At 50.3% G+C, this 20,265-nt stretch overlaps 2 protein-coding genes across 8 annotated transcripts in view; one reads left to right on the forward strand and one right to left on the reverse strand.

Annotated features, from left to right (window-relative positions):
• Window positions 1–13,265, forward strand: part of AAAS (aladin WD repeat nucleoporin) — a 16,628-nt gene extending 3,363 nt beyond the window's left edge. The window contains exons 2-17 of one of the 6 annotated variants that reach the window (XM_073881934.1): window positions 32–199; window positions 1,075–1,202; window positions 4,746–4,801; window positions 5,113–5,204; window positions 5,402–5,448; window positions 5,689–5,787; window positions 6,102–6,245; window positions 10,945–11,065; window positions 11,404–11,528; window positions 11,726–11,786; window positions 11,927–12,017; window positions 12,222–12,315; window positions 12,399–12,466; window positions 12,597–12,678; window positions 12,797–12,881; window positions 13,014–13,265. In XM_073881934.1, coding sequence (XP_073738035.1) covers window positions 4,753–4,801; window positions 5,113–5,204; window positions 5,402–5,448; window positions 5,689–5,787; window positions 6,102–6,245; window positions 10,945–11,065; window positions 11,404–11,528; window positions 11,726–11,786; window positions 11,927–12,017; window positions 12,222–12,315; window positions 12,399–12,466; window positions 12,597–12,678; window positions 12,797–12,881; window positions 13,014–13,238 — 1,383 coding nt within the window. In that variant the 5' untranslated portion in view covers window positions 32–199; window positions 1,075–1,202; window positions 4,746–4,752 and the 3' untranslated portion in view covers window positions 13,239–13,265. The other 5 variants (XM_025883289.2, XM_073881936.1, XM_025883288.2 and 2 more) reach the window with 5 other exon arrangements.
• Window positions 13,266–13,538: 273 nt separating this feature from the next.
• On the reverse strand, window positions 13,539–20,171 carry MYG1 (MYG1 exonuclease). Of its 2 annotated transcripts, XM_025883161.2 has the most exons (7): window positions 19,779–20,171; window positions 19,511–19,623; window positions 16,504–16,663; window positions 14,465–14,617; window positions 14,205–14,327; window positions 13,911–14,092; window positions 13,539–13,759 (listed from the first exon to the last, which is right to left on the reverse strand). In XM_025883161.2, exons 1-7 carry the CDS (start codon window positions 20,169–20,171, stop codon window positions 13,561–13,563), a joined length of 1,323 nt encoding a protein of 440 aa, XP_025738946.2. In that variant the 3' UTR covers window positions 13,539–13,560. The 2 variants fall into 2 exon arrangements, with proteins under 2 accessions (XP_025738946.2, XP_025738947.2); XM_025883162.2 differs by lacking the exon at window positions 14,205–14,327.
• Window positions 20,172–20,265: the final 94 nt, after the last annotated feature.

Below are 20,265 nucleotides of genomic sequence, written 5' to 3' on the forward strand. Positions count from 1 at the left end.
CCCCCACTCCCCCACTCTGACCCTTAACTAGGGGCTGACCCTGCCGACAGGCCGGCGCCGCTCCCCCTCCGGCCGCCAGGCGGCGCGCAAGGAAGCTCTGGAAGTCTGTCCCGGGACTGCGCACGCGTTCGTGTTCTGCGTTTCTCTTCTCCTCACTTCCGTTGAATACTGCATCGCCGTTTGTCCCAGACGGCTGCCCGTACGGATCCGAATCTAGCCCGGGAACTAAGAGAGTTGGGGAAGCGGGATCCGTGAGCTTACCGATTCCACACGTCCTCGGGACCGGCAAGATGTGTTCCCTGGGATTGTTCCCTCCGCCGCCGCCTAGGGGTCAAGTCACCCTCTACGAGCACAATAACGAGTTGGCGACAGGCAATAGTTATGAGAGTCCGCCTCCCGACTTCCGGGGCCAGGTGGCCGGAGCGGGGAGGGAGGGGATCTCCAGGCACGGGGGCGGGGCCCGGGAGAATAGGGGAGCTGAGGCCCCGTAGCGGGGCCCGCGGTCGTGGTCGTCACCCTGGTCGACTGGCCCAGACTCGAGACTAGAAGGGCCGGAATGTATTTTAGGGCTGGGATTGGAGGATGAGGGATGTTGAGGAGCTGTGGGGCGGGCCTAGAGGGAATGGAGAGAATGAGGGAGAATTTAGGGGATATGAGGGTGCAGGAGAACTATGGAAAAGTTGAAGACGGTATCTGTGAGAGCTGGGAAGGCACAACCTGGAGTTTGTTTGTTTGTTTCCCCACGGAGTTCCTGGGAAAGAAAAGGGAGAGAAACTGCTGATTTATTGAGCGTTTGCTATGTAAGAAAGAGACTGAATCAGGTGTGCCTCACAGATGTTCTAAGATCTAATAATCACAGCAACCCTGTGAAATACGCTGGTTTTACAGATAAGGGAGTTAAGTTCTGTTTCTCTTTCCCACAAGAATTAAGTTTATGGAAATGAGAAACAGGTTCCCAGAGCCTCTTACTCTTAGCCCAGCCATGGTTTGGAGGTGGCAGGGAGTGCAGCAAAGATCTGGGGAAGAGACTGACTCACTGTCACACCTCTCACACCTCTCACTTCTGGCCTATAGTGGATCAATCTTCCTGTCCTGAACCTGACCAAGGATCCCCTGAAGACCCCTGGGAGGCTGGACCATGGCACAAGAACTGCCTTCATCCATCATCGGGAGCAAGTGTGGAAGAGATGCATCAACATATGGTGAGATGTCGCAAAGGGTCTCCTGGATCATGGTCTGCAGATCCCAGAGAAGATGGGGTCACCATCCCTCTGCCTTGGGCTCCCAAGCTCTCTCTAGCTCAGTGCCGGATATCATTCATCATAACAAATTAGCAGTCCTTCTTGGGAAACCTAAGTCGACAGTAGTTCATTTCATCTCCAATGACTTGCCTTGCTTTCTGGTTTAAGTGAGCCTGCTCCCTACCCGCTCTTCATGTCATTACCACTTTCTGAGCCTTTACCTGAAGCTCGGCAAGGTTAGGGATAATGTTGCAGTGAATAGTCTCATATTTAGGTCATTCATTTAGCACATTTAGGAGTGGAGCCATACTGCCTGGGTTCAGGTCCTGGCTGTGCCAGTCTTTAGCTGTGTGATCTTGGGCAAATTACTTAATCACTTGGTCCCTCACTTTCCTCATCTGTAAAATGGGACCGATTTTACAAGGTGTAGTGACTATGAAATGAATTAATGGATGTAAAGCACTTAGAGAACAGTGCCTGGCACATGCATATTAATACCTTCAAGGGTTAGTTATTATCACTGTCATGTGTAGGATAAATTCCTACAAATCTAGTTGGTGGCTTCAAAGGGTAAGTTCATTTGTAATTTTGTGAGCTGCTGCCAAATGGTCCTCCATTGAAATTGTACATATTTACCGTCCCACCAGCAGTGTATGAGAGTGCCCGGTCCCCAACACACGTGCTGTCAGATCAAGATATTTGTTATCAGGGCGCCTGGGTGGCTCAGTTGGTTAAGTGACTGCCTTTGGCTCAGGTCATGATCCTGGAGTCCCGGGATCGAGTCCCACATCGGGCTCCCTGCTCGGCGGGGCGTCTGCTTCTCCCTCTGACCCTCTTCCCTCTTGTGCTCTCTGTCTCTCATTCTCTCTCTCTCAAATAAATAAATAAAATCTTAAAAAAAAAAGATATTTGTTATCAGAGTACCATTTAATTTGCATATCTTTGTGTGAGTGAAGTTAAACAGCCATTTATTGTCTGATAAGTCATTCAGTCCCTGATAAGTCATTCTTTCTCACTGCCTACCTCTTTTTTTTTTTTAAAGATTTTATTTATTTGAGAGAGAGAGAGAATGAGAGAGAGAGAGCACGAGAGGGAAGAGGGTCAGAGGGAGAAGCAGACTCCCCGCTGAGCAGAGAGCCCGATGTGGGACTCGATCCTGGGACTCCAGGATCATGACCTGAGCCGAAGGCAGTTGCTCAACCAGCTGAGCCACCCAGGCGCCCCTCTCACTGCCTACCTCTTCAGCTGCTGCTTCCCTGCCTTTTCTGTGCCTCCTCTTTCCGATGTCCCTGAAATGCTGGTGTCCTGGGCTAGACTCGCAACTGAGACTTCATACCTGGGTGTTCCCTTGTCTGCCAGACACCCTCAGTTGGCTCTTCTGCAGGCTTTTACACACTCCGCGTATTCAAAGCAGATCTCTTCATTTTCCTTTCCAAACCTGCTTCTACCTTGTGTTTTTCATCTCAAGGAATGGCCTTACCACTCATTCAGGAGCAAGTGATTTTTTTTTTTTTAAGATTTTATTTATTTATTTGACAGAGAGAGAGACGGCAAGAGAGGGAACACAAGCAGGGCGAGTGGGAGAGGGAGAAGCAGGCTTCCCGCTGAGCAGGGAGCGCGATGCGGGGCTCGATCCCAGGACCCTGGGATCATGACCTGAGCCGAAGGCAGACGCCTAACGACTGAGCCACCCGGGCGCCCCAGGAGCAAGGGATTTTTGAGTGTAGGCTCTGAGGCAGACAGGTTGAATCCTGATGCTGCTACGTCCTATGGAGGTCACATTGACAATATCAATCTCTTCATGCCTCTGTTCTCTCATCTAAAAATGCAGATGTTAACAATACCTATTTTGAAGGGCTGTGATAGTGGCTGAGTTAGATAATGCATGCAAAGCATCTAGCCCAGCCTTGGCATACGGTGCGCAGTATCAGCTACTATGATTATTACATAGGTGTTTCGTTTGATACTACTCCTCCTAATGTCTAGTTAGCCCTCAAATTCTGTTCATTCTACTTCTTCAACCTCTCAAATCTATCTGCTTTTCTCCAACCCTGTTGGTTCAGAGCACTTTGGCCTTTTTACCAGATTCCTGAAGTAGCCTCTTAATTCATCTCCTCCTCTCCATTTTTGCACCGTCCCTCTAATTTGTAGCCAGAGTGATCTTTCTAAAATGCCAGTTTGGGGGGGTGGTGCCTGAGTGGCTTAGTTGGTTGAGCATCCGACTCTTGGTTTCTGCTCAGGTCGTGAGATGGAGCCCGCTTCAGGCTCTGTGCTCAGTGGAAAGTCCGCTTGAAGGTTCTCTCCTTCTGCCCCTCCCCCAACTGGTGCGCACATATGCCTGTGCTCGCTCGCTCTCTCTCAAATAAATAAATCTTTAAAATGCTGGTGTGATCAATTTATACCTCTGCTTAAAATCCTTCCATGTTGGGGCACCTGGCTGGCTCAGTCAGTAGAGCATGACTGTTGATCTCAGGGTCATAAATTTGAATACATGTTGGGTGTAGAGATTACTTAAAAAAAAAAAATCTTTCCATGGCTTTCCATTCACAGGCTTAGGGCAGGCCTTGATCACCTGACCTGCTCACAAAGCCCTGAAAGATTTCTGAGCCTTAGTTGCCTTGTTGGTATGAGCAGAATGCCATTCAGATTAGTGTGATAATTAAATGAAGAATAATATATAAAATGCTTGGCACATACTTGGAACTTATTAAATGTGAATGCTCCTTTTTTTTTTAAGATTTTATGTTATGTTATTTTATCTTAAGTAGGCCCCATACCCAGCGTGGAGCCCATTGTGGGGCTTGAACTCACGACCCACCTGAGATCAAGACCTGAGCTGAAATCAAGAGTCAGACCCTTAACTGACTGAGCCACCCAGGCACCCCAGAGATTTTATTTTATTTATTTATTTAAAGATTTTATTTATTTACTTGAGAGAGAGAGAAAGTGAGAAGCAGCATGAGAGGGGAGAGGGTCAGAGGGAGAAACAGGCTTCCTGCTGAGCCCAGACCCCGATGTGGGACTCGATCCCAGGACTCCGGAATCATGACCTGAGCCAAAGGCAGTCGCCCAACTGAGCCACCCAGGCGCCCCGCAAAGATTTTATTTTTAAGTGATCTCTACATCCACTGTGGGGCCTGAGCTCACAACCGGAGATTAAGAGACATAGTCCTCGGGGCGCCTGGGTGGCTCAGTTGGTTAAGCGACTGCCTTCAGCTCAGGTCATGATCCTGGAGTCCCGGGATCGAGTCCCACATCGGGCTTCCTGCTCAGCAGGGAGTCTGCTTCTCCCTCTGACCCTCTTCCCTCTCGTGCTCTCTATCTCTCATTCTCTCTCTCAAATAAATAAAATCTTTAAAAAAAAAAAGAGACATAGTCCACCTACTATACCCCCCAGGCGCCCCTGAGTGCTTTTATTTTCAGTACCCGTTTACTAAAGAGTGTAACTTGTAGAGGGAGACCAAAGGGAGCAGAGTAATCTGACTCCCAGCTTCCTCTCCTCAGGCGTGATATGGGCCTTTTTGGGGTGCTGAATGAAATTGCGAACTCGGAGGAGGAAGGTGAGTATTTTTCCCTACAGCCTTCTCTCGTTTTGTGGTTGGCATCTCCCCTCCTGTTTTTCCTAACTCATCCCAACACCTCTTGGCCCAGCCCCCTTCCCTTTAGCCCTGTTTTTCCTATCCTAGTTGCCGTGCTGCTGCCATCTTTTCCCCTCTGCCTGTCTCACACACCGCAGAGTGGGTATCTTGAGTATGGGTTGGGCGGGAGGCCCTGGGGAATGCTTGTCCTTCCCTTGCTCGTTCCTTATCCGAGGGTGCCCAGTGACAGCCCTGTGAATGGTTTAATCAGAGCTGCTTCCTCAACCCCACAGTGTTTGAGTGGGTGAAGACGGCGTCCAGCTGGGCCCTGGCACTCTGTCGATGGGCCTCCTCCCTCCATGGGTCCCTGTTCCCCCATCTGTCTGTAAGTTTGGCTTCCTCCCCTGGCCCTCTGGCTGCTCCTCCCTCACTCCTGCCCTCTTCCACTTTCCATCCCTTAGGGTCAGGGTGGGGTGGGAAGAAAGCCTGCAGAGGGTGGGAGTGGTCCAGCTCCCCTGCGGGAAGTTGGGGGGATGAGCTCCCTTTGTCCCAGCGCATCCTCTATCCACTTTGTTCTCACAGCTCAGGAGCGAAGATCTGATTGCTGAATTTGCCCAAGTCACGAACTGGTGAGTGTACAAGCTCTGAGGCTTTTGTGGGAAGGAAGTCCCGAACCTTGGAACTTCTCTGGGGGAGAGGGAAGTCAAGGCAGAGACTCCTCCTACCCCTTTCCTGACTTACCCACATTCTCACTCCCAAAAAAAGAAATAAAAGAAAAAGTGAAAAGCAATAATGCCCTCACGTGAAAGGGAATCTGAGCTTCTGGGCTGGGGGCTGGGTTCAGGCCCTCATGCTCACTCCGGCCCCAGGTCCGGCTGCTGCTTGCGGGTCTTTGCCTGGCACCCCCACACCAACAAGTTTGCAGTGGCCCTGCTAGATGACTCAATCCGGGTGTATAATGCCAACAGGTACGTGGACACCTACTGGGTGGGCTTCGACTCTCTCGTCTCCCTAAGTCAGTCTCCTTTCCTCTTCCAGGGCTCCTGTAGGTTCCTGGGCCTGGTCCACAGGACCCCTTCCGGAACTAGGGTCAGGGAGCCTCTACAACTAGATGTGTCCTATTTGCACATCTAACCTCTCTCCTACCCTTCTATCCATCCCACAATACCCCTGGGCCTTGGGTGATCAGCTTTCTTCTCTTGCCTTTCCCTCCTCAACTGAACTCTGGTCCCCTGAGCTCTGGTGTCCCTGCTTTGACTCAGTCCCTTAACCTTCCCCACAGCACTATAGTCCCCTCCCTGAAGCACCGGCTGCAGCGAAATGTGGCGGCTCTGGCCTGGAAGCCCCTCAGTGCCTCTGTCTTGGCTGTGGCCTGCCAGACCTGCATTCTCATCTGGACCCTGGACCCCACCTCTCTGTCTACCCGGTGAGTCCCAGTAGCCTCTGTCTTCCCTTGGCCGGAGGCTTGTGGCCGTGTTCGTGGTGGTGGGTGGCCAGGAGGTCTGGAAGTTCTTTATCTTCACAGCACTTCCCAGGGCTGTGGGAGAAGCAGACCTAAGGTCAATGTCGAGCTGCTGAGAATGCTGTAATCTAGAGAAAGGGACAGAACTAGGAGCCTCTGGAATTGTCGGCAGTGTGTATACATGGATCGTGGAGTAGAAAGACTGACTCTTCCAGAGGACTGTCAGATGTAGGGTTAAAGGCAGTGGGGGAGGGAATTCATATAGACATAAGTTGAAATCAAGGAAATTGGAAAAAGAATCCCCATGAGAGGGCGCCTGGGTGGCTCAGTTGGTTAAGCGACTGCCTTCGGCTCAGGTCATGATCCTGGAGTCCTGGGATCGAGTCCCGCATCGGGCTCCCTGCTCAGCAGGGAGTCTGCTTCTCCCTCTGACCCTCTTCCCTCTTGTGCTCTCTCTCTCTCAGTCTCTCTCTCTCAAATAAATAAATAAAATCTTAAAAAAAAAAAGAATCCCCATGAGAACTAAGTAAATATAACATCAGAAACTGGTCCTTTAAGTTATGAATAAAGAAGAAAACTTTATGGCCAGCCTTATTAGGGTAAAAGAGAAAATCAAAGTACAGTGTTTTTCAGAATGGGAAAGAAGAGATAACTGCAGATATGGAAGAAAATAGAAGAATTATTATAGAATTTCATGTACAAGTTTAGACCAACACATTGAAAATCTAAAGGAAATACTTGATTCTCTACCAACATCTGTAACCAAAGTGGATTGTGTAAAAGAAATTAAAACTTTTAGAGCTCTACCACTAAAAAAAATGCCACGCATACATGGCTTTATGAGAGGTCTATCTAATTTCAAAGAAAAGATAATCTCCGGGGCGCCTGGGTGGCTCAGATGGTTGAGCGTCTGCCTTCGGCTCAGGTCGTGATCCCCGGGTCCTGGGATCGAGTTCCACATCAGGCTCCCTGCTCCTTGGGAGCCTGCTTCTCCCTCTGCCTCTCATGAATAAATAAATAAAATCTTAAAAAAAAAAAAGATAATCTCCATGTTTTTGTTTGTATTTTTTATTTTTTTAAGATTTTATTTATTTGTGAGCAAGAGAGCGCACACAGGCAGGGGGAGCGGCAGACAGAGGGAGAAACGAGCGGGGTGCGGGGGGGGGGGAGGGACCCTGATGCGGGGTTCGATCCCAGGGACCTGGGATCATGATTTGAGCCAGAGGCAGACGCTTAATCGACTGAGCCACCCAGGTGTCCTTGTTTGTTTTTTAAATTAGGCTCCACGCCCAGCCCATAGTGGGGCTTGAACTCATGACCCTGAGATTACAGTCACATGCTCTACCGACTGAGCCAGCCAGGCTCCCCTCCATGTTATTTGAATTAGACCAGATCACAGAAAAATTGGGAAATTTTTGGAAATCAGGCTTCTGATTTTTTTCTTTTAGTAAACTTTATTTTGGCATAATTTTAGATTTTTTAGAACAGCTGCAAAGATAGTACAGAGAGTTTTGAATATCCATCACCCAGTTTCACCCATTGTTTTTTTTAGATTTTTTTTTATTTTTATTTATTCATTTGAGAGAGAGTGAATGAGAGAGAGAGAAATAGCACACAAGTGCATGAACCCAGGGGCAGAGGCAGAGGGAGAAGCAGACTCCCGCTGAGCCTGGAACCTGATGTGGGACTCGATCCCAGGACCCTGGGATCATGACCTGAGCCAAAGGCAGACGCCTAACCAACTGAGCACCCAGGCATCCCTGTTTCACCCATTGTTAACATCTTGTTACCATGTGACATTTGTCAAAACTAAGAAACTGACGTTTATACGTTATTAGGTAAACTCAGACTTTCTTCAAATTTCACCAGTTTTTCCACTGATGTCCTCCTTCTGTCCCAGAATCCATCCTGGTTTATTTATTTTTTTATTTTTTATTTTTCTTAAGATTTTATTTATTTATTTGAGAGAGAGAATGAGAGAGAGAGAGAGCACATGAGGGGGGGAAGGTCAGAGGGAGAAGCAGACTCCCTGCTGAGCAGGGAGCCCGATGTGGGACTCGATCCCGGGACTCCAGGATCATGACCTGAGCCGAAGGCAGTCACTTAACCAACTGAGCCACCCAGGCGCCCATCCTGGTTTATTTTTATAAAGCTCTACCCTAAAACCTAAGCCTGACAATAATTAGTATTAGAAAGACAATATTTTAGCATAGATTTAAAACTCCTAAAAACTCTTAAAAGAAAATATTAGCAAGTAGAGTTCAAAAGCATATTTAAAAAAAAATCTTAACCAAGTAGGATTTTTCAGAAATTAGACTGTCCTCAGGAAATCTATTAACATGATTTATTAAATTAGCAAATTAAAGGAGAAAAATGCTTATATCCATAAATGCCCTTAAAAAGCAGACATTCCAGTTGAAAACAAAGTAAAATAGGAATACAAATAGACGACCTAACATATTTACTGAGAAAAAAAAGAGTATTTACTCAGAATCAGTACCTACCATATTAGACAGTGAATATGAAATAGTAAAGGTATTTCTTTCAGTAATGTTAAGATCAAGACAGAGATACATTATCACTGTTATTTTTATTTAAGATTTTATTTTTTTAAGTAATCTTTACACCCAGTGTGGGGCTTGAACTCACAAGCCCGAGATCAAAAGTCGCATGCTCTACCTACTGAGCTAGCCAGGTGCCCCCCATTATTACTGTTATTAATCAACATTATATTTGGAGATTCTAGTGAGTGCAGTAAGACAAGAAAAAAGGTAAAGTCTTGAAAACAAAGGGAAAATTATTCTTCTTTGAAGATATGATTTCATATGTAGATAAAACAAGCGACTTAGCTAAAAAAACCTATTTGAGCTAATAAGAAATGTAAATGTAGGATGGTGACTGGATCCAGGAAACCAAAAGTGTAATAGTTTCCTTTTATACCTATAATCATCACTGAGAAATTGAAATGGAAAAAATATTCTACTTATAACGTGCAATTACCAAAATCACTGGGAATGAATTGTTAAATTTATTTAATCTAGACATCTGGAGAAAGTTGTGGAAGACCATAAAGCAAGAGCTGACTAAATGGAGAGACACACTGTACACCTGGACAGGAACGTGTCATCATAGAAATGTCAGATTAAGTGGACTTGCAGCCAGAATTCTGCTGGATTTGGTTTTTCTGAACTGGGCAAAATGATATTCAGAGTTTTTATTAAAGAATAAATATGGAAGAGTTGCCAAGAGACGTTTGAAAAGGAAGAATGTGGAGGGGAGACTTGCCCTACCAAATATTAAATGTCTTATGAAGTTACAGTAATGGGAATTTATTGGCATGAGGATACACAAACAGATCAGCATAATCATGTAACATTCAGGAATAGATCTAAGAATATATGAGAATTTAATATATAAGAAATGTGGCTTTTCATTGCAATGAAGTTTAGATTTTTTTTATTTTAGTGTTGGGATAATTGGCTTTCCATTTAGGAAATAATAAAGGTAGTCCCTATTTATTTTTTTTAAAGTGCAAGCCTAAGGGCGCCCGGGTGGCTCAGTCGGTTAAGCATCTGCCTTCGGCTCAGGTCATGATCCCAGGGTCCTGGGATCGAGCCCCACATCGGGCTCCCTGCTACATGGGGAGCCTGCTTCTCCCTCTGCCTACCACTCCCCCTGCTTGTGTGCTCACGCTCTCTCTCAGAAATAAACAAAATCTTTAAAAAAGAATAAAAACATAAAAGTGCAAGCCTTTTTTACTCCCAAATTCTGAACACATAGTAACATGAGTACCTAAGGGTATAGATATAGAGAATATTTTTTGCAGTGTTGTTTGAAATGATAAAACTCTACAAACAGTTGAAATGTCCATTTGTGGAGGCATGACTAAATCAGTTCTAGTTTCTCGATTCAGGGGAGTGGAGACAGCGGAGCCACTGAAAATGAGATGGATCTCTGTGAACAGACCTGAAAAGAAAAGTAGGGTTTATTAGATCGGCGATCTAAGACCCCATTGGCACTAGAGGTAGTGACAGTTCGGTGGTAGAGGAGGATGGCATTCATTCAGGTAGTAGCCTGTACCTGTCAGGCCAGGTACGTGGCTCTGGAGGTACAAGGCAGCTCCCAGCCTAGTGGTGGAGGACGACCCCCCTGCTGCACCTTTGTCACAAGCAGAAAACCGTGCAGGAGCACAGAGGGAGAGTAATTCTGACAAGGAAAGAGGGAAGGACAGGGTTTGCAGCACAGGATGAGTTCTGGGGAGCAGCAGATAACTCTGGAGAAGAGACTGGAACCTTGAGGTAACATCACAGATGATCGCGGGCCCCAGGCTGGATGGCCCCGCGGGGAGAGGGCTCTGGTCTGCGGCGGAGCGTGACCTCTCCCCGGCTCGGCACCATCTAGCCTTGCTGGTCAGAAGTGTGTGTCTCCCGGAGGCCTACAGTGAAAGCTTACTCCCTTTCACTCATTTTCATCTGTGGACCTAATGGTGGTGATTTTGCCCTTTTTTTTTTTTTTTTTCCTTTAACTTCCATGACCCTTACTCATTTCCCCTAACCTGGATTTGAGGGACCATTGGGATATGGAAGTTTCGTTAGGAGGTAAGGAAATAGTCATGGGGTTCCCTTGTCTCCTTCTGATTTCATACCCTGTTTCCCCTCCGCAGACCCTCTTCGGGTTGTGCCCAAGTGCTCTCTCACCCTGGACACACACCTGTCACCAGCTTGGCCTGGGCGCCCAGTGGGGGACGACTGCTCTCAGCTTCACCTGTGGATGCTGCTATCCTGGTGAGTTGGTCCCCCTCCCTTGCTGTCATTTCAGCCCCCCTCAGACTTGAGGCAAGACCATTCTTTGCCTGGGGGTGGAAGATAGCCTATGGGGAGGAGAGAAATAATCGTCCGTTGAGCGTTAAACTTTTCCAGGGAAGGAGCGGTACCATTCAGACTCCTCAGACGTAAAATTCTGCTTGCTGTCACTGCACATAGAAACCTGTTCCCTCCTGTTCTGACAGTCCTTCTCCTGCTTCATCTCCTTTCTGTGTCTTTGTACCTTGAGTAAGGGCAGCCCCTGTGACAGGATAGGGATGCTGGAGTTTCTTCTCTCACTCCCGACCCCTGTGGCCCAGGTATGGGATGTCTCAACAGAGACCTGTGTTCCCCTTCCCTGGTTTCGGGGAGGCGGGGTTACCAATCTGCTCTGGTCCCCGGATGGCAGCAAAGTCCTGGCTACCACTCCTTCAGCTGTCTTTCGGTGAGTGGGAGGAGGGCAGAGGGAGGGGGAGGGCAAGGATGACCTAGAGAAAGGCACTTGGCTCCTGGAACGTCCAGCCGCAGAACCTTCTGTTCTGTTCCCATTCTCTGACCTGGCCCTGGGGCTGGCAGAGGGAGGGCAGTCCAGGTTTTGGAACCTAGAGGTCCTGAGTTGTGACCTGCCTCTCTCCGGCACAGAGTCTGGGAGGCCCAGATGTGGACTTGTGAGAGATGGCCTACTCTGTCAGGGCGGTGTCAGGTGAGAGGGGACGGTGATTCAGAGAGCTGGGGAGGAGGCGGGTCCCAGGTGCCCCAAGCGTGTCTCCCCTCACCCTCTACTGTTCTTCCTGCATTCCCCTCCCGACCGATGTTCCCCTGCCTTTTGCTCCCTGACCCCAGACTGGCTGCTGGAGCCCAGATGGAAACCGACTGCTGTTCACTGTATTGGGGGAACCACTCATTTACTCCTTGTTGTTCCCAGAACGTTGCGGTGAGTCAGGGGAAACAGCTCAGGATGCAGAGTATCTGGGGTAGTCAGAGGGAGGCAGGAACCCTCTGGAAGATGCTACTCTGAAGGATAAAGGGAAGTAAAGCTTGGGAGACTTGAGAGGTGTTGATGCTTACAATGGATGTGAGGCAGAGGACCAGTGAGAGGCCTGCTTCCTGTACTTCAGAGCCTCCGCCCTTCTTGCAGGGGAGGGCAAGGGGCGCGTTGGAGGTGCCAAGTCAGCCACCATTGTGGCGGATCTGTCTGAGACAACGGTACAAACACCGGATGGAGAGGAAAGGTGAGCTGAATGGCTGAGGGAGGGGCAGTGAAAAGGTGGGCGGGACCATGCTGAGCCCTCCCAAATGACTCTGTGACTCACAGACTTGGGGGAGAGGCCCACTCCATGGTCTGGGACCCCAGTGGGGAGCGTCTGGCTGTGCTCATGAAAGGTAAGACTTGGGAAGGACTTTGCTCGGCCGTCTTCCCATTAATGGAGGGTGTCCGGGCCCTGGCTGCCGTTCTCTGCCCCGCGCTGGGGTTCTGCCTCCAGCGTGCCTTCCTAGCGCATCCGTTTCTCAGGAAATCCACGGGTCCAGGATGGGAAACCAGTCATCCTCCTTTTTCGCACTCGAAACAGCCCCGTGTTTGAGCTGCTTCCTTGGTAAGTGCCAGGTAGGCCATCAGGTCTGAACTCCCTACCCACCTTCCCACACCCCACACGGAGCCCACATCCTGCTTCACCTCTTGTCTCCAACTGCCTGCTCACCTTCTCCCCCTAGCGGCATTATCCAGGGGGAGCCGGGGGCCCAGGCGCAGCTCATCACTTTCCATCCATCCTTCAACAAAGGGGCTCTGCTCAGTGTGGTGAGTGGGCCAGGCTGCTGGGCTTTTGGGGAGCAGGGTGGAGGAACTGAGGGCTGTGGCTGCTGCGTGGCCCTGCCATGCGGCCTTCTTTGGGCCTAGGCTCTGAATGATTTTTCTTGTCCCTCTCTGCAGTGCTGGTCCACAGGCCGAATTGCCCACATCCCTCTGTACTTTGTTAATGCCCAGTTTCCACGTTTTAGCCCAGTGCTTGGCCGGACCCAGGAGCCCCCAGCTGGGGGTGGAGGCTCTACTCATGATCTGCCCCTCTTTACTGAGACATCCCCAACCTCTGCCCCATGGGACCCTCTCCCAGGGCCACCCCCTGCCTGGTCCCACTCCCCTCACTCGCACTTCTAATAATAAAAAATTCCCTTTGTTGTTTTCCATTCCATTATGAGACCTTCTTTTTTCAGGGAGTTGCACTGGGGTCTAGTGAAGAAAAAAAATAGTGGACTTTGGGTTAAGATAGCTGTGTTACTTTTTATGAATTTGGCCAACTTATTTAACCCTAGGAACTGGGTGGTTCTCAGGTGATTTGGAAAGCAGAGCTGAGAAAAGACCTACCATAGGCTTTGGTATATAATAGACATTTCACTTTTCCCAAGTTTCAGGCAAGTTCCCAAAATGGTGCAGAGTAATAATGTGGCAAGGACTTGATCAGTGTATGATACATGACATTTTATTGGACTAGGGAATTTGTGGGAGGCTTAGGTACCGGGTGCTGGGCCAGGGTGACACGGGCCATGCTCAAGGCACCCTCTCTGGTGTGGTGCCCACCAATGAAGCCGCTGGTGTGGACAAAGATGCAGCCAGGAATCCCACTGACCTGGTCCAGGGCCTCGTCCCGAAGACCCCGCCATGGCTCTGGCAGGGGCAGCCTACAAGTAGACAGAAAGAGGAAGTCAGTGGGAGCAAGTGGAGGCCTTGAGGAGCAGAGAGAGGAAGCACAGAAGAGGCCAAGGTTAGTGGCCCCTCTGATAGGGCTGAAACAGGCCTGAAGGTCCGCAGGGGGGTCCTCTGGGGCCTTACCGGCTCTGGAATGAATGGGGCTCCTTGGGCACACACTGTACCCGCCACTGTCCGGCCTGGTCAGTGTAGATAACAAAGGCGATGGTCCCTGGTGGGGACAGCCCAGATTCCAGGTGGTAGAGGTGCTCCTTCCAGGGGCATCCACCGTTTGCCAGTTCTATTATCTCCCCACTTGGGTCCACCTGAAAGGGAGGCTGCGCTGGGAGACGAGGGTGGAAGCAGGAGCCCCTTCGGCCAGCAGCCTGCCAGCAGTCACTAAGCCACGAGCCACAGTGCCGCCTCCTGGGCCTGTACCTGGAACCGCTGGGCCAGGGCCGCTTCCACCAAGCCCCGGGCCGGCAGCCAGCTGTGCCGGTAGAAGTCTAGTCTCTGCAGGAACTCCTCTCGGACTAGGTCCATTGCACGCTGGAACCCGGCCTGGGGATCGGAGGAATCAGAACCGCGGTGCTGGCCCCAACTTTTGACTCTGCTAGGATTGGAGGAGGCAACCACTCCCGTCCTCCCCCAAAGTGCTTACCAGGCCTCCTGGTCTCTTCCTTTGGGGCTCTCCTTACCTCGGTGTCTTGGTTGGGCTGGTTCCAGGCAGGATTCAGTCGGGCAACCCGGGCGCTCAGTGTGGTAGTCAGCACGTATCTAGGCTCTCCCTCTTCCCACTGGGAGATCCCATTGTCCACCGCGTCCACCTCCTCCACGAAGTTCTCGTACATCTAAGGTGGCAGCAGGAGTCAATGCTCTTGGGGGTTCCTACCATTTGCATCAAGTTTTACAGATTTCACTCATTTAATCACAACAGCCCCCTGAGGGTGTCAACATTCACTGGATGAAGAAAGGGGGAACTGGGGAGTTCAGCGGCTTCAGGTCAGATCTAATCGTGCTGGGGCTGGAATTCAGATCACCTGACTTGTAATCCAGTGTTCCCTCCAGTACCGCACAAAGCCTGAGTCAGGGCCAGCATGGCTGAGGAGGGGGCTGCTGACTTCAGAATAAGGAAGGTCTCAAGTTCCCATGAGGGGCTCTGGGAGTGGATCCCGGTGGCTGAGATAGGGTAAATCTCCAGGTGGGCTGAGTAGGCTATTCAGTGACCTGGTAACTGAGGTACATGAGGGCCTGGCCAAACACGAGTCAGGTGGGAGAACTGAGTGCTGGACGAGACAAGGGAGCTGGGATGTGGTCCCAGGGAAGCCCATGACGCGTCACGTGGTGGGAACAGGTACTGCATCCCCTGAGGCCAAAGAGAGGGGAGGATAGTGCTGCAAGAGTCTGGGGGCAGGGACACCTGCGTGGTTCAGTTGGTTGGGCGTCTGCCTTTGGCTCAGGTCATGACCCCGGGGTCCTGGGATCGAGTCCTGCATTGGGCTCCTGGCTCCATGGGGAACCTGCTTCTGCCTGCCGCTCCCCCTGCTTGTGCGTGCACAAACTCTGACAAATAAAATCTTAAAAAAAAAAAAAAGTCTGGGGGTAGAAACAACATGGGATATGAATGCTTACAGCAAAATTGCTCTGCACATAGGCTTACAACATCAACATGTCCGTGGTATGCGGCAAAGTGCTCCCCTTGGGGAAAGCTGAAAAAGAACCTCCCTTATGCCCAGCCTCTCTTGCTCTGGACCCCAACCTGATGCTCAACTAAAACTTGGTATAATCTACTTCAATTGCTTAGAAGCCCCTCAGCAGGGGGCATGGGTGGCTCAGTCGGTTAAGCGTCTACCATCAGCTCAGGTCATGATCCTAGGGTCTTGGGATCAAGCCACACAGGCTCCTTGCTCAGCCTCCCCCCCCCCACTTGTGCACGCTTTCTCTTTTATTCTCTCAAATAAATAAAATCTTAAAAAAAATTAGAAGAGAAGCCCCTCAGCAGAGGGGAAAATGGCCTCAGGCAGTCTAAAAACCTTAGTATTCCCAGAGCTCCAACGCAACCATTCATATTTCTTCACTTCTTTGGACTGTACTAATGCTATGTCACAGGGGGCAGATAATAGGCAAACTAAGACAGAACCGAACTCAGTGGCTTCTGCAAAAACCAGAGTTGATGGAATCTGCAGCTTGACTCGTGAATGTCACAGGCATGGGGGGTCAAGCAGGTGTCCTCAGAATCACTGACAGGTGTAGCCCCATTCCTTCCCCGCAGCAGGAACGTGCTGAGCTGCTCGCAGGGGATGCTGGTGGAACCTGAAGATATTTTCATAATCCAACCCTTCCCAGCTGAATGTCCCAATTCGTGTCCCAGATATGCTTCCCTCCACCTTCAGGGCAGCCAGAACCTCCAAGCCATGTGCTTCCCAACACAAGCAGCCTCCTCTATTACCAAGTTGTTGAACAATTTTTTATGTGTGTCAGGTCAAGAAAAAGACCAGGAAACACTGCTTTATGGTTTTCAAAGCCCTTCCCCGAACACTACCTCACCCGCCTCTCACAACCACCCCAGGATGGACGTGAGAGAGATGAGCCATCCCCTGTGAGAAGATGAGCCTGACTGGGGGAGAAGGTGCTGAGCCGACTACAGGCCAGGAGTCCTGAGGCCCAGTCCTGCGTGAGTGCCATTCCCAGTTGGTGGAGACACATTTATGGGTCATCTCTGTCCTTCAGTCCCCACCTTGTCATAGATGGTGCCCACCATGCTGTCCTCTTCACTGATGCCCAGCAACTGGGCCAGCAGCTTGTGCCCGAAGTGCAGATAGATGAGTCCCGCACTGCTCAGCTTGGTCTGCCATGGCTTCCCAGGAGACAGGGAGCTCATGGTCTCTGTGAAAGATCTGAGGAGCACAGGGAGGTAGGGCTGAGGCAGAGCTGCCCCAGTTAGCCCACAGCATGTGCCTGCATGTGCAGGCATGAGGGGGTGGAGGCTGGAGAACACTCAGGAGGTGGGAGGGGGGGTGTCCAGCTGTGGGGCTTTAGCTTTTCCTTGGGGTTCAACATGGACCTCAGCTTGGAGTCTCCATTCATGCTTTCATTTGACAATGGTTAATTCAATGCTTACTACATGCCAGGCTTTGTGTTTTAGACACCAGGGATAAAAAAAAACAAAACAACACCCTAAGACCAGGGTGCCTGGGTGGCTCAGTTGGTAAAATGTCTGCCTTGGGCTCAGGTCATGATCCCAGGGTCCTGGGATCAAGTCCCGCATTGGGCCCCCGGCTCAGCGGGGAGCCTGCTTCTCCCTCTGCCTGCCGCTCCCCCTGCTTGTGCTCTCCCTCTGACAAATAAAAACAAAACACCAAAAAAAAAAACCTTAAAAAACAACAACAAAAAACCCAACAAAACCAAAACCCTAAGACAATGTCCCTGCCTTCAAGTTCATCTACTACAGGCAGAGAAGCCCACAAACAACCAAGCGAATGCTCTACCTAGGTTATAAACAAGGGAAAGCGGGGAGGAAAGACTTCAGGTCATTCTTAAAAGAGGAATTAGGTGTTCGCCAGCCAGACACAAAGGTCAAGGAGAAAAGGTACTCCAGGTATAGATGGAACAACATCTCTTACAACGGCTAACACAGGTCTCTACATGGAACTGCAAGAAAGGCAGCTCGGGTATGAGGAGTGGCAAAAAAATAAAGCTAGAAGGGTAAGCAAGGGCCAGATCATGGCAGGCCTCGTCCACCATAGTTTGGATTTTGGACGTTATCTGTAGGTAGTGGGGAGCCACTGAGAGATTTTCAGCAGACAAGTTCATGTGAGAGCACTGTGCCAGCCAGCATGCAGAACAAATGCAAGGTCACCTTGCAGTGGTGCAGGGGAGTGAGGAAAGCAGAAATCTGAATTCTCAGTGGCACAGAGAATAGGGAAATGGTATGACAGTTCTTAGGGAAGTAGAAAACTACTGCTGTAATTTCTAATACCAGTCTGTCAGAATCAGCTAGAGAGCTTATTTTTTGCTTTAGTGTTATTATGGAGCAAATACAAAAATATTTATAAAATGTTCACAAAGTAAAAAGATTAATACATAGTAAGCCCCAGATAAAAGTCCAAAAAGAAGCTAAACGAAATTGTTGATGGAAACAGACATATGTGCTAAACTACACAGTAGAACAGAGAATTAAGGACACTGCTTGCTTCCGGGGAGGCAGGGGACTCGGAGAGGGAAGAAGTACTGGGGCGCAGACGCCAAGGTAATGGTGCTCTTCTAGTTCTCAGGTTGGGAGATTGGTTCATGGGTGCTTGTTACGTGTGTTATAGTCTGAAAGTGTTAAATACATCCTTTTTATGTATCAAATACTGCACAGTTAAAAAAATATATATATAAAATCATTAGAAAAAAGGAATTACTCAATATTGTCAAGTGCTACAAAGAGGTCCGTTAAGGTGAGACCCTCCACCAGCAACCTGAGTTCGGTGTTGAGGGGCCCTTTCCACGAGCATTTCCAGTGGAGAGACTGGGAGAAGGCCAGCCGAATGAATGAACGGAATGAACTGGAAGGGATGTGGAATCAGGGCCAGCTCTTTCACTGATGAGAGGCTGAGAAGGGAGGGTAAGAGATGAGGCTATAAATAGCAGGAGGGTTCCCCCACCACATCATTTATGGATGTAATATGTACACTTAAAAAAAAAAAAAAAAGAGGGAAAGGGAGAAAAATACTTACAGAGAATTTAAATAAAATACCCTCATACTCTGTCAGAGATCCCCACTTTAAGCAGTGTGGGGTATATGAGGGAGGGTTTGTTTTTTTATTTACTCTTGACTTCCAAATGGAGACGCTTGGGCAGAATTTTAGGCTGGGGGAGGGGGCGCCTGGGCAGCTCAGTGGGTTAAGTGCCTGCCTTCGGCTCAGGTCATGATCCCAGGGTCCTGGGATGGAGCCCCGAGTTGAGCCTGCTCCTCCCTTTTCCTCTGCTCCTCCAACTGCTCAAGCTCTCTCACTCTCAAATAAAGAAATAAAATTTTAAAGAAGAAACAAACACTGGGGGAGAACGGTGGTGTGAGCCCCCAGAGGAGAAAGTAATAGATCACAAAAGGGGCAAACAGAAGGGAACGATGTTTCCTGAACTGGAAAGAGGGAGCTGAGGATGCTTGGGAATGGGAATCTGAGGATGTGCATGCAGGAAAGGCTCAATTTCCTTTGAAAAGGAGGCGGCAGGGTCACTCACTGAGGGAGTCTGATGAGGTAGGGGCCTGAGGAGAGACGAAGGGGACTGAAATGGTACCACGGATAATGGGCCAGCCTTGGAGAAGAAAGATTTCCCAATGTAAGAGTATAAATGAAGTAGAGGACCACATACATCTGAGCTGTCACCACCACCGCTGCCATGTGGGCCCAGCAGTCTGAAGTGGGGCAGCAAGGGCACATGAAAGGACCAATCTGAGCTGGGGTATTAACTGGGGTGAGGATGGTGCTAGTGGGAGAAAATCCTGACTGAGCCAAGGAAGGCGGCCAGCGGGGAGGGGCGTGAGGACCGCCTGGAAGCCAGCGAGGCCCAAGGCCAGGGGGACGGACGCAGAGCGGGGGGCGAGCCGGCAGGCTGTAGTCCCGCGGCACTCAGGAGCTGGCTTTCCAGGATGAGGCGGTTCCCTTCGCTGGCACGGACAACCGCAGTGGATGGCTGCCTTGGGGCACAGAACAAAGCTGAAGTCGAGGAAGCTAAAGAAATGCTATCTGGGCACTCACCTCTGGTGATGGTCATATCGGTGTCTCTGAGGGTCGTACTCGCCACCCACATCTACCACGATGTCACAAGAAGCCAGTTTTTCGGGGTCCCGGGTCCGCACAATCTCCGCATCCTGCAGCGGACACAGGAGGTGAGGTGGCGGCCAGGGTCGTGCTGATAGAGAATGAATGTTAGGTTTCCAGGGGAGCGGGCAAGGAGGGGGTGCTCGGGCACAGCCCGCCCGGGGGGGCCCGTAGATGCCCCGGGGTCAGTTTCCGCGGATCGTACCCGGTACTCGGGCAGGAGGCGCAGCAGTGCGCACGCCAGGGCCTCATCGCAGTGGAAAGTGCCATTGTGCGTGCCGATTCGGGGTGGCGCCATGAGGCTGCCGCGGGGTCGCTTGGGCGGCGGGACGGACTCCAGGCTGAGCACACGCGGCCGGGGCCGTGAGGCTGGCGGCGCCCGCAGGAGACGTAGGAGACCGCGCGGGAAGCGGCAGCCCATGCAGCCTCCCCGGTGGGGCGGTGGGTCGTCGACCCGGAAGAGGAAGCGCACGCGCAGTTCCATTTCCGCCGGGCGGCCGTTTCCACGGCAACCGACCCGCAGAGAGCGGCGTCTCGCAGGATTTCTCCCGGACTCCTCCAAAGGCCCAGGGTGGAGCCTCGGAGATAAGCACTGCATCCCCCACTAACTGAGCAGGCCCTGGGGAGGGGCACAGCATCTCCATCACCGCCCTCCCATGTCATCACCAGTCCTTTGCTTCATGCAAGAAAAG

Source organism: Callorhinus ursinus, unplaced genomic scaffold (assembly GCF_003265705.2).
Source record: "Callorhinus ursinus isolate GAN/ISIS: 27379988/994484 unplaced genomic scaffold, GSC_fseal_2.0 scaffold44, whole genome shotgun sequence".
Lineage (NCBI taxonomy): Eukaryota > Metazoa > Chordata > Mammalia > Carnivora > Otariidae > Callorhinus > Callorhinus ursinus.

Coding starts and splice junctions, on each gene's coding strand:
- MYG1 (XM_025883161.2), bottom strand. CDS start 20,171: ATGCAGTGCTTATCTCCGAGGCTCCACCCTGGGCCTTTGGAGGAGTCC. Junction 16,664..19,510: donor CGATATGACCATCACCAGAG/GTGAGTGCCCAG, acceptor TGTGCTCCTCAG/ATCTTTCACAGAGACCATGA. Junction 13,760..13,910: donor CCCCATTCATTCCAGAGCCG/GTAAGGCCCCAG, acceptor GTCTACTTGTAG/GCTGCCCCTGCCAGAGCCAT.